This window comes from Orbicella franksi, chromosome 3 (genome assembly GCF_964199315.1).
Source record: "Orbicella franksi chromosome 3, jaOrbFran1.1, whole genome shotgun sequence".
Taxonomy (NCBI): Eukaryota; Metazoa; Cnidaria; class Anthozoa; order Scleractinia; family Merulinidae; genus Orbicella; species Orbicella franksi.
The window spans coordinates 4,844,522-4,857,146 of NC_138147.1; the positions used below are offsets into that span (position 1 = coordinate 4,844,522).

The 12,625-nt window shown below is 42.1% G+C and overlaps 1 protein-coding gene and 1 pseudogene across 2 annotated transcripts in view; one reads left to right on the forward strand and one right to left on the reverse strand.

The window, feature by feature from the left end:
• LOC145480814 (von Willebrand factor D and EGF domain-containing protein-like) overlaps nucleotides 1-12,625 on the forward strand; it is a 79,888-nt gene that overhangs the window by 14,108 nt on the left and 53,155 nt on the right. For both annotated transcript variants that reach the window (XM_081459138.1, XM_081459139.1), the window contains exons 2-3: nucleotides 10,319-10,375; nucleotides 11,433-11,731. In XM_081459138.1, coding sequence (XP_081315264.1) covers nucleotides 10,319-10,375; nucleotides 11,433-11,731 — 356 coding nt within the window. The remainder of the gene's footprint in view (nucleotides 1-10,318; nucleotides 10,376-11,432; nucleotides 11,732-12,625) is intronic.
• LOC145480822 (uncharacterized) lies at nucleotides 832-10,299 on the reverse strand (annotated as a pseudogene).

Below are 12,625 nucleotides of genomic sequence, written 5' to 3' on the forward strand. Positions count from 1 at the left end.
GCTCTTGGGTGGGCATCACTCTCTTCCACTTGAACCCTCCCTTGGGCAGCGGCAGGCTCATGGCCCGGCCGTACAGATTGTTTGCGTCCAGGTACATGACGAATTTGTGCGGCTTGGTTGGGTCGTACTCGGCGGCCCGCAGGTTGTTGGCCCTCGCGTACCCCTTGCTCGCAATCGAGATGCCGCCGCGCATGCCTTTTTTGATGAACAGGTGCATGTCCAGGTCGGTCAAAAGCTCTAGCTCTAAGCCGGTCTTTTTCAACAGCGCGTCCCAGCTCAGACCGGGGGCTGTGTAATAATGTGCTGGATCTAGCCCGTACCTCCCCATGCAGACTTTTCGGAAGTTTTCAAACACATCTGCCAGCAGCACGACGTCGGTTTTCAAGTATAGATCGTGATAACGCCGAGGGTTTTGCATCCGAACTCGGCCCAGACCTTCTTCGCGTGGGCGTACTCTTCGTCGGTTATCCCTTTCCCGGCCAACTTCGAGAAGAACTCTTCTTTGGTCGGGAGCTATGTCTCGGTAAACCTTTCAAAGCCGTCCATGTATTCGTAAGGATAAATCCCTTTCTTTAGGAGCAGCTTCCTCTTTTCACTGTCTTCGCAAGTTTTTTCCGTTATTTTCATGTCTTCTGGTGTGCTGCCCTTTACCAGCGCGTCTAGGCTGCTCATCTTGAAATTTAGGCTGTCTACGAACCTCAGGTTTCCAAGCGAAAAGGAGATGTATTTCTCTGTGTTGTTCGGAATGCAGCTTATTTCTCCCGGCACCCGCGCCACGGCCTGCATCAGCAGGTGTCCATTGTAGCCCTTCAGGTTGTGGACGACCACCGCTATCGGCGCCGTTTTAGGTTTTAGGCGGAACTTCAGGTTGCAAGCATTGTGCGCAGCCCCCCGATATTTTCCGGTTATGTGGCAGTGGTCTTTCACCGCGTCTTTGTAGTTGTTCACTAAAAGCGGCGCTTTGCAAAATATGCAGTCTTCGCTGTCGGGGCCTTTGGGCTCTCTCTCTCACAGAGGACCCACGAACCCCTTCCAGGCCTGGTAATAGCACCTTTTGGTGGCTTTGGCCGTGGTACTCGCCGGTGTTGGGGTTGTACACGTCAAACGAGTCTCGGAACTCTGCCTTTACCAGGCTTTCGTTGCAGATGTGACATTCTGTCGCGCTGTTGTATTTACGCCAGTCTTCTGGCGTCATAACGATCGGCTTTTTGTCGGTCAGCTCGGCCCTCATCACCTTTTCGTGGTACTGAACGCTCGCCAAAAACCTGTGCACCGCGTCTTTCCCGCGGTACACGAACGGGCCGTGCGTATGGCCGTCGCTTTTCACGATTATGTACGAAAAGCCGCAGACCTCGTGCACCTCTATTTTGATCGTTGCCTGACCTTTTTTAGCGCAGCCATGTATCTTCCTGATCAAAGATTCAAAGTCGGCGTAAACCACGAACGGCGCTTTCATCTGCTTGTGGTGGTTGTTGAACTTCACCTTGTTTTCGCCCTCTTTGGGCAGCTCTGTTCTTGTGGGCCTTTTCAGCTGCTCCATGCATTCGGGTTTGTACCTTTCCAGCAGCTCCGCCGTCGTGTAGCCGTGCAGACAGCGTTCGCAGAAATGTTTGCTGCTGTTATGCCTGCTTTGGTCATAAAACAAAGCGTTCAACCTTCTCACAAAGGTATAATGAGATTTTTCGTTGGTCTGTGTCAACATCAAGGTGATTCTTGGGAGACCTCCCTCTTTTTCGCTGAGCCTATGCACGATCACGCGCTCAGCCAAACACATTTATAGCAAGGTGCGGGTTTTGCTTTTCTAGCTTATTTATCGGCTGTGATACGGGCGCTCGGAAGTCTATTCCTGTAAAATTCAGCCCGTCTTCTGTGGGATACCTTGACGGCCTTGACACGTTCATGCCGTCTTTCGGCAGAAATAACGCCGCACGCAGCGCCCATCTCAAGCACTGGTTGTCCCGGTTTTGGACGTTGATGATCGCTTTTTTGTTTGTAGCTTTTTGGGCAGCGGCATCTAACTGCCTCCACGAAATGGTTGGTATTGGGCGACATTAACGAAGGCTTGCAAAACGGCTTTTACCACCCAGCCTGAGCCTCTTTGAGACCATGCTTCTATTTTGCCTTTGAATCCATCAATGGATCGGCGTAATACGCTATTTACTGTTGCCGCGTTGTTTCTGTTGAAAACCGCGGGGTCTGTCTGTTTGAAATAATGTACCATTTCTTGCTTTTCACCATCTCTAGTTATCGAAAACTCAACGTTAAGCGCAAACCGCGTTTTGACGCTTTTTAGGGTTTTAATTTCATTCTCTATCACTTCGGCAAATCTTGATTTCGTTTTTTGTGCGAATTTCAGAAGGTCGGCTTTGAATTTATAGGCTTCTGGAACTTCCATTTTCCACACGAAGCCATTTGTTTAAGTTGGTTTATATCAACTGAAAATCAAAATCGCTGCTGGGCCTTATAGGGGGCCAAAGTCTCGCGTTCTCTTGGCGCGAGATAGGACCGTAAAACATCTCTATCACATCAGATGGAAACCTTGACGCGGCCATGACTGCTTTATACCAAGGCAGGCGGCTTGTTCAATTGGAAAAAAAAAATCTAGATCAACAGTCGCGGGCAGTTAACACACATGGATGATGGGGGTTCTGGACTCAAGGCGGTTTGTGCTAATCGCGTCGAGCGAAGCGAGACACGAAATAAGCAGCAAACCGACTTGATCCAGAACCCCCAACATCCATGTGTGTCCTTCAGACTCAATTTAGCGAGTCCTTACTGGGCTGGAAATCGGCCATTTTAATTTGGTTAGGATAGGTCTTTCAATGTATGTAAAATTTAGTTTGGGCAAATAATTTAGCATTGCACTAAATCGTTTACAAAAATACAAAATCAAATCAAAATCAAATCACGCCAGCAGTCGATTGCGTGACCAAATTTTTGATACATTTTGTATTACTTCGAAAAGTCAGCATTACCAAGCTATAAATAATATAAACATGTTCGCCTTCTTCGGTTTGTAATATCCTGAATCTTGCAAACTGATTCTTTCCTTGCACATTTTCAGCGGCGTTTTCGACAGTGCTCTCAACCAAATTTGAAGAGAAACAATTACTGCCAAGTCCCATGCATTTATGTACTGTTGTATGTATCTGTGCTATTTGTGTCGTTTGATTAAGCCAGAAGTAAGCGCTAAAGCGTTAGTCAGTAAGTGAATTTCGGGTTTCCATTTTGAAGACGTTTGGAAGTCTTCCATGTTGACAGAAGATGTGTAATCCGAGACAAGCGTGCCTTACAACATTTTTGTTTCGTTTCCTCAGAAACGAAACGGTATTGTTTTCCGTTCAGGGGTGAACTAGCTATTTACAAAGTGGAGGTAATATCCAATCAAAGTAAAGTTCGTAACTGTTAATGTAAATACAGAACGGCGGCAACATTTCCCGCCAAAATTCGGTGCATCGCAACAAAATGTAACATTTGCAACATTTCAATTGCTGCCTTGTACGAAAATGGGGAATTACGATTGAAACTCTCGTTTCTCGTTATTATATTACAAACAAAACTACGAACTGGACTTCTAATCGGATAGTGATAGTGAAAAGGACAGATATTTTCAAGGTAGAGACACCGCCACACCACGCGATATGTCCACCAATGCGATATTTTAGGCCGGTGGAAGCAGTTGGTTTTGTTTAGTTTAGCAAAGAAATGGTACTGTTTTCCGTTTCAGATGATTTATTAATGTCATAGTGAGTACGAATGTTGTCAGCGTAACGCTTGTAATTCTCAAGCTAAACATGTTCAGCAAAAATAACTTGTTGTTTCGTGTCACGGAAACAAAAGGAACTTAAAATGTCAAACAGGTAGAAATAATTAGCGACTTAAATGGTTGTCAGTCAGACTGAAACGATGTATTCTAAAGAAACGAAGATATCTGGTTCCGCGTTTGATATAAATGAGATTAAGATCACAACTACGGCGATATAATTTTGGTCAATCAGAACACTTGTCAGGAATAAGTAAAGTAAGTGAGGGGGTGAATAGGCTTTCGGATTGACGGATTTGGCCTTAAAAAGCGCACGGATTGTGGATTTTTGAGGTAAATCGAGCGGATTCGCGGATTTTGAAACCACAGTGGATCGTGGATCAGCCGTGAATTTTGACGCGGATTCCGGGTTCTGCCGGCCTTGATTTTGGGATCCTGGGTCCTAAACGAAATTTGGATCATAGATCTTTCTTCAGCCTTTGTCGGTATGTTAATGAATTCATCCAAATTATTTCTTTTTTCGAAAGAAGCTCATTTAAACTCGGGTGTGAGACTGTTATTGGATTTTTCCTGTGTTATAGTCGTCAAGTATCTTGCTTCTTTACTATTTGTGCGAAATTAACAATAGCGTCTACATTTACCAGTTTACCTTTGTAGTTTTACACTTCTGTTTCCGGATGTGGTTGTGGTTTCGGACTTAAACAAAAATATTGGCGGATCGACGGATTAAGTGGAAAGAAGGCTCGGATCGGCGGATTTGCATATCCCTATTCATCCCCTCAGTAAGTAAGTAAGTAAGTAAGTAAGCAAGCAAGCAAGCAAGCAAGCAGGCAGGCAGGCAGGCAGGCAGGCAGGCAAGTAAGTAAGTAAGTAAGTAAGTAAGTAAGTAAGTAAGTAAGTAAGTAAGTAAGTAAGTAAGTAAGTAAGTAAGTAAGTAAGTAAGTAAGTAAGTAAGTAACTTTATTTCAACTCGGATTGATGAGGCTGTGTAGGCCCCTAGCAATACAGTCATGCTAATATGCCGAGAAAAATATAAAAATATAAAAAAACAAAACAAAAACAAAACAAAAACATACATGATCAATTAATTACTAACATTCTAATTATATCAATAAATAAATCTGACTTAAATGACTTAAATCTGAAAATTATTACAGGGAATCATAGAAAACTTTACATCACAAATTAAGCTCTCTTACATCATTCATAAATTCCTTAAGGATTGTCATTGAACGTAATTCATCCAGTATAGAATTCCACACTTTGGCACCAATAAAAGTTGTAGATTTTAAGCCAAAGTTTGTAGTTTTCTTACGTGGGACTACGAGCTTCTTGGTGCCTCTCAAGCACTTCACATCATTACCTACGACGAACAAGTCACTTATATATCCTGGTAACTAAACCCTCCCCTTTTCTGTGGCTGTTTACGGGTAAAGAACACGCTCTTGGAGCGCTTGGACGATACTACAGATGCGATATATTGTGGAAGGTAGGTAATTCATATTCTATTTTAATTAACGTTGGTATATTGCAAAATAGGTACAGTATGGCTTACAGTTATAAGGCTTTCTTCATATCGTAAGTCTCGAACCCCCAGTTTTCCAGATTTGTAGCTAAACTGATTTGTCAAATTTTCCTCCACAATTCGAATAGCGTTACTTCTAAGAGCTCGCTTTTAAAACTAAGGAAATTTGTATTTTGACGTTCCGCGGCATTTCCAAGAGCTCCTTTCCATGAAAACACCGATAGCATTTGTACTTTAGCTTCATAATATTCAAGCAAAAGTGGGGGAACAATTGCACAATTGTGGTCACACATGTATGAGACGTCCTTTTTGAACAGAAAAATATACTGCGTCACTGACAACAAAACGTAGGGTGCTGCGTCATATTAAAATCAAGCGCGGCTGCCTGACATCCTGTTTCAGACCGTAACTGCCTTAGTTCCCTAGTTCAGAATGATGTTAAAGGTTTTGTGAATGGCTTTAGTTGCTGGTCTTATCGATGATGATGAAAGAAGTAGCTTCCTCTAAAAACATGCCTAATTCAAGATTAGAGCGCAAAAATCATACCCAGTTTGAGATCAAAATGTTCAAATTCGATCAGTCTATTTCTGACCAAAAGGTCTTAAAAAAGCATACCCTTTGAAGCTGGACATACCTATATAGCCGATATACGCGAGTCCCCCGTCCCCTATGGCAGAGTCAAAGGGAAGTATCACAAGTAAGTGTATTGACTGTAATAACTGATACAAGTGTTGACAACTTATACACGTCGCCTGGACGAAAAACCCCAGGCTCTGGCAACTGAGCGGATCAGTGCAGCGCAAAGTGGCGCATTAGCACAAATACCCCTCACCCCGGAACTTCTCATGCACAAGATCTCAAATCCCCAGCCTTTCTCAGACTTTGAATATCTTGTCGGAAACGGAACACTATTTCCTTCTGCGAAATAGCTTCTTGTTGAATATGGGGATGAGGGTCGGGACTTCAGCAAAATAAAGACCAGAGTAGGGAGGGCCCTTTCGTCAGGGAAAAATCAAACACCTTCACTAGTCAAGCGTATATACTATGCGAGGAGAAAGTAAAGCACGAAGAAAATCACAAATTGGCCAGCAAGCCTTCTCCCGATCTCAAAAATTTTAAAAATTGGGGACGTCGTAAACTTTTAAAACAACATGATCTGTTGTCTTTCGTCGCAGCCTCTTGTCTGTCAGCAATTTTAAAGATATCAGATCACAGTCACTTTTCAAAACTTTGAAAACGTCCAGAGGTTTTAACAGAGTTAATTTTCTTTGTCTGAATTTTAAGCCAGGAGAACCTAGTAAGTGTGTAGGATTCAGTTTATTGTTTTAGCCAAGAAAGAAGGCCCTGAATTACAACTAAAACTGAGTTATTTGACAGATTCTAAAGCGTGTTAAATCCCCTCCCCATCCTGTGTGCAAAGCCCGGCTGCTGCCAGACAATTGCAATATGCAAATGAGAAACAAGGAGCAATCGAGGATGAGTAAGATAGCGGCTCATTTGTTATTGATTATTTAATTTAATACCGGCGATTTCTGCCTGAAAGCAGGTTGAATGATTATGTCGAACAAAGCAACAGAAAAGTAAGGTACATTTGGATAGGAACGTGGTAATATCGAGCGCGCGATTTTGGGGAGTTCAGATTCACCCGACGGATGCGTACTGGTCATGGGACACCGTTAAAATGACAGGATAAGAATTTTGTTTGACAGTCAAGATATGACAACCGAGCGAAGGTATTTATGTTGGTTTTAGTTTCAGTGGTGCCGATATTTCGAAATGAAGTGTTTTAATTCCTTATTAAATCCATTTTGAAATCACTGGTTATCCTTGCAATCTGATTAGCTCTCAGTGGTGCGATTTATTCACGAATCGCACTATTCTTTCCTCCAAATCGCATCTTTTTCTCAGCCAATGAGAATGGGACAGTAAAACAAAACAGCCAATCAGAGTTCAACGGTGGTTTAAAGTAATTAGTAAAATTTCAGCAAAAGGAAAGGCAAAAAGCCATTGTGTGGAGAATTTTGCAACTACTACTGTATATTTGCCAAAACTTTGTTATTGTACGTTGTTTTTTCCAAAAGAAATTGACGAATTTAATTAATTACAGTTCCTGAAAGACGATTATGAGCTCCTTCAGGTTGAAGACCTACTTTGTTGTAGGTTCCCAACTTTCAGTGTCCATTTTGACGAATATTCTGGTGATTTTTTCTTCAACATCTGCTCAAGATCCGTACCGAGTCCAATAAAACATAAACAAATGAAAACCACACAACAACAAATTCAGAGACCCCTTAAAAAAGGTAGATGTTTCCAGGTTTCCGGTAGTTTCAAACGAAGCAACACAAGAGCTCAACTCTGTCGCTGTAAATAGACATAGTCAAAACAGTGAATGAACGAACGTCTTACGAAGCTGGTGCCAGTCCCGCCATCTTGAAAATATCTTGAAACAAATGACGTCGCAAGAACTTGACAAGGCCCTGAGTATTGCGTCTTACGCCGAGGTCACAAAGAGACACGGAGATGATAACGAGCTGGAATCCCTTAAAATCATGCAGAGTGCCTGGACATCGTGCACCCGGAATCGTGCACTCGAAGGAGTTTCACAACTCGGCTGCACCTTCAGATTCCTTCTCCAAAGACAACTAGGAATCTCAACCTCAACCACAAAGGAAAGGAAGACCTTCCATCATTGATTCAGGCGACGAGAATTGAACTTTTATGCATGAAGTAGACTGTTTTCGTTCTGACTTCAGAACTGCTTGTCCTTTGTTATGCTCGAATGAGTTTTCGTCACATGACATCGTTTTGCATACTAAATGAAATGCAAAGGCATTTCCGGTTCCGCTATTTTTAACAAACCTGCTACTGGAACAATACACCAAAATCTAAAATTTAAGGCGATAAAATTGTGCGATCTCAAAATGGATCTAACAAAGTGGCAATTGAACTTGTGATTTCAAATTGAACTCGCGCTGCGCGTTCGTTCGATTTTTAAATCACGCTATGATTTCAGACCAAATTGCACTCCACTCAGTTCAATTATCATTGTAAATAGAGTGGTAGTATTTTTGGTCACGCATTCGACTGCTGGCATGATTTTGACTTTTTTGTGTATGATTTGAATATTTTTTTTTTGATGAGTGCCTAAACATCTGCCCAGGCTAATGTAGGGTGCGTGACATGTTATGTTGAGTGTGTGACTATGAGCTCACGTACCGCAATGTATGCTGGGATTTGGTTTGGAGAGTGAAAAACATGTGCTCGGAGATTATACCAAAGTACGGAGTTTGTGCTTTAATAAAACGTTGTTTTCGTCTGAGTTGAGCGTGTAACACAAACGTTAGTTAGTCGGTCGCCGAATTAAAATAATTGTCGTTTTGACTATGCGCCACATCTCGGAGTTTCAAAAGATTTTAGATTTTAGCTATATTAGGATAGTTCTTTCAATACATGTAACACTCTGGTTTAATGTTTACCTCGAAATAATTAGATCAATGCTCTCGGGTTATTTAAAGAGTCGCCCTCCCTCAAAGCTCTGAAGAGTCTCTCAGTTAAATTATAGCGAGTTCACGGTTGTCGAACGTGCTCGATTAAATGTTAGGGGTAGCGAATGGTAAATGCGAGAACTTTGCGAGACGGCGAGACAAGCGTTTTTCTTTGCGAGCCCGAGACATTTTGACAATTTAAATTGCCAGACCGAGACTTCAAAGTGTTTTGAGTGCGAGCGCGAGACGTTCAGACTCTTAAAATTCGAGCCCCAGATTTAGTTGAGAGCTAGAATGAGCTTGTACAGCCTTAAGCCAGCTTCTTGGAACTGACTGGAACTGGAAATTCGATTATAACGCTCTACGTTATGATATTCTAGAGAAATATAACTGTTTTTCTGGCGCCAAATGGGACGTTGCGGTAGGTTTTGTAATTTTTTGTGGAATTAAGGCAGTTAGCTATAGGACAAGTTAGGATTAACTTTTTCTCGGAAAATTGTAAGTTGCTTCATTGAAATTCAATATCAAGTGAGGCCGGAAGACGTCATTTGTAAAAACAGATAAAGGAACGAATCGGGACTTCGAGACCCTTAGCCTTGCGAAAAATCGAGACTCCGAGACAGCTTCGTAGAAAAATCGAGACTACGAGATGCACATAATTACTAAAAAACGAGACTGCGAGAGCCGTGAAATTCGACTGAAATTTTACGAGACCCAGAGTTTTTGAAGGACCATTCGCCACCCCTAATGTTGTCGACATAAGTTAGTTGTCAACAACGAAAGGTTGTCGTTAAATACGTTTGGACTATTTTTCCTGTGTATGGGAATCATTGCTTTAGTTGTCGACAACTATCGAAAGCGCGTTGTCAGTGGACAGTGGTTTCGGTGCGTGTTGTGTCGCGGTTTTAAACATGCGTAGGGAACATTAGTTCCCAGGTCTCCCTGACTGGTCTCGGAACTACCGATCTGATATAGTTGCTCGTTGAAAATGTTATGTTATAAAGACTAACATTTATTGTAAGTCCTAAAAGTTTCACTTTTCGAGTCAATATTTGTTTTAAAAATGTCAAATTTCTTCGAGGCAACTATCGGCCAATAGCTCCTCGACAGACACTATAGCCAAGAAACTCATCGTCTCTTGCTATAGCTTAAATAGAAACACGGGTGAAATCTTAGGAAAATGCACTCGCCTGCAGTTCATGCTCCCACAGTATTTCTCGCTCTCCCAAACTTCCACTCGTGTTGAAAAACTGAAAATGTTTACTTTTTTAAAATGAGATACAGGTATGGTATTCGTCATAAGCAGTTGGAAAATCATAAACAGTACTTGTATGTAGTCTGTCATTGAAAATTACAAGGAATAAAGTACACCGGTTGGAAAGTGCTATACTTTCGGTCTCTAAAGAAGGAGAGAGAACCCGGCTCTGGTCTACATCAGTGAAAAGAAGGCTCACCCGGCCTGCACGTGGTTATTTCTAATGTTAACAACGCTATTTCTGCTTCTTCGTAACCTCACCTGATAACCTTTCTACACTTTTTTCGCAGGGGATAAGAAACCCTGCCCTTATGGAAAACTTGCAACAGCAAGCGGTGTATGCTATGGTAAGTGTATCATTATTTTGTTTTCGGTTTGGTTGTTTGTTTTTATGTTTTTGTTTGTTATTGTTATTGTTGTTGTTGTTGTTGTTGTTGTTGGCCTTTTTGGTTATTTTAGAAAAGAACCCACAAGCTCCACGCCACGCTCCACGCTCCATGAAACCTAGAAGGAAAGTCTCATCTAAACCCTAAGAATTCTTTCCATGTGCTTTATCGAGGAAAGCAAGCCCCCACTTGACTCGCGTGGTGCTAGGCATGATACGGGTTGCGCGAGCAAAAGCGAATCATATGCATTACTAAATCGATATGCTGGGTTGACGGATCACAAAATCCAACCAAAGACGTCCAGATCCTCGCTCCAGGTGTAGCTAACCACCACAAGAGGCTTTTCTTAGGGTCATGGCACACCTCTTTGGACGTTCCCGTTAATTTAAGATTAGAAGTGATAACCCACTGGCCTATGGGGCGAGTAACAACAAAATCTATTTAAGCTATGATATGAAGGTGAATAGAAGGCAACAGATATTTTGAAAGACAAAAGCAGATTGGATTTATTAAATTGAGGACTGTTTTAAATTGAGTGCTGTGGTGTGCGTGCAGTCTTTCTGTTTAAAACACCGAGGTACCTGGCCAAGGACAGTAATTGGAATTTATGCCTTTATTCACAGGATTTCAGGTGCATCTGCAGGCTTTAGGATGATTGCCTTGTCCAATGATCGTTTTAGAATTAACAAAAACGTTACTAACTCCACTGCATGGTCGATTTGCGCAAATTTGCTCGAAAAGGCAAACCATAACTGTAAGTTAATCTTTCCCTTTACAAAACCAAGAATTATATAACTAGCTACCTACCTACCCACCTATTACAGGTACTGTATCTTACTGCCTTCCTACCCACCTAATGACCTACCTACCTACCTACCTACCTACCTACCTACCTACCTACCTACCTACCTACCTACCTACCTACCTACCTACCTACCTACTCACCTAATTCCTTGATAGCTTCCTACTTACTTACTTGCTTATTAACTAATTGTTGCTTCTGATATCTTTTGTTTAGATCCACCCACCCCATTCGACAGATCGTACCTTGGAGAGCCTCGAATTTCGAACGAAAGTGATGCAGGAACTCCTAATATAAGCCTTCGTTGCGATATTCCCCTGGACAAAGCGGGTCTTTCGTCGTGGAGAAATGTGTCATATCGGATAGCTTGGTATTCGGAAGGCAAACATTTGTACACAGAATTTCCTTGTGGCCTTTTGCCTCATAACTCCAATGAGTATGATGACTCTTGTCCCGGGTCAAATAAGCCATTGTTTTCTCGACTTGATAGTTCGAAGTACAGTTTGCAACGATGGGTAAGTAAGAAAAGTTTAAATTGAAGTGTCTTTTTTTTTTTTTTTTTTGCTTTGAAAACCGCGAGGTATGGTACATTTGTTTTGGCTGACCAGCAGCAAACCAGCTATAAAGTGATATGAGTAGTATAGCCGAAGAATCTTAAAGTGCCACTGAAACGAAATTTTCGTATATGAGATTTTTGCTTAGTAATAAAGTTTCAACCTTACTTGGAAACACTGCGGACTTTTTTTTCGCATACGTTAAGCGAAAACTGCTTTTTCAGCCGTTCGAAGTTGGCTGGTTAAGCCCAAAATTGGCGGCCATCTTGGCGCGGCCAAAACAGCCTAGTGACGTCACTGGTTGTATTACTCTCATGCCGCGCTGAAAATTTAGAGTGATTATGGGAGAAGAGAATACTGTTCGAAGCCTCCCAAAAAACATCTTAAGGACATCTCAGAGCTGTAAAGCAGATAATCACAGTAGCCTTAGACAAGAAGAGGTGGAGAGTCGATCCTGGGGCTTTTCAGTCTATTTAATTGGATATTTGCAGGATATTTTATGTAAGCAAGCAAACGAGTGGGAGTTCTTAGATCGCAAAATGATCGGGACTCTTGGTGAAATGGCCACCACTCAAGTAAACAATACCTACACTCATAAAGTAAAAAAGACATGAAAACAAGAGAAAGCAGCTTTTGAAATTATTATCCGGACTGCTGCTGCACGAATCGCAGCAACAACGCTTCGAGTTTCGAGTCGCTTCGCTTCGAGGAAACCGGACGCTTTGTGAGTTTCACCGTGGACGAGATTGTGCCACAGTGACCTTTAGTCCAGTTGCATCTGTTACATCCTACAAGTTATCAAATCAGCAACAATTTAAGAAACCCTCTTCTTTTATGTGAGGGAGCGAATTTAAA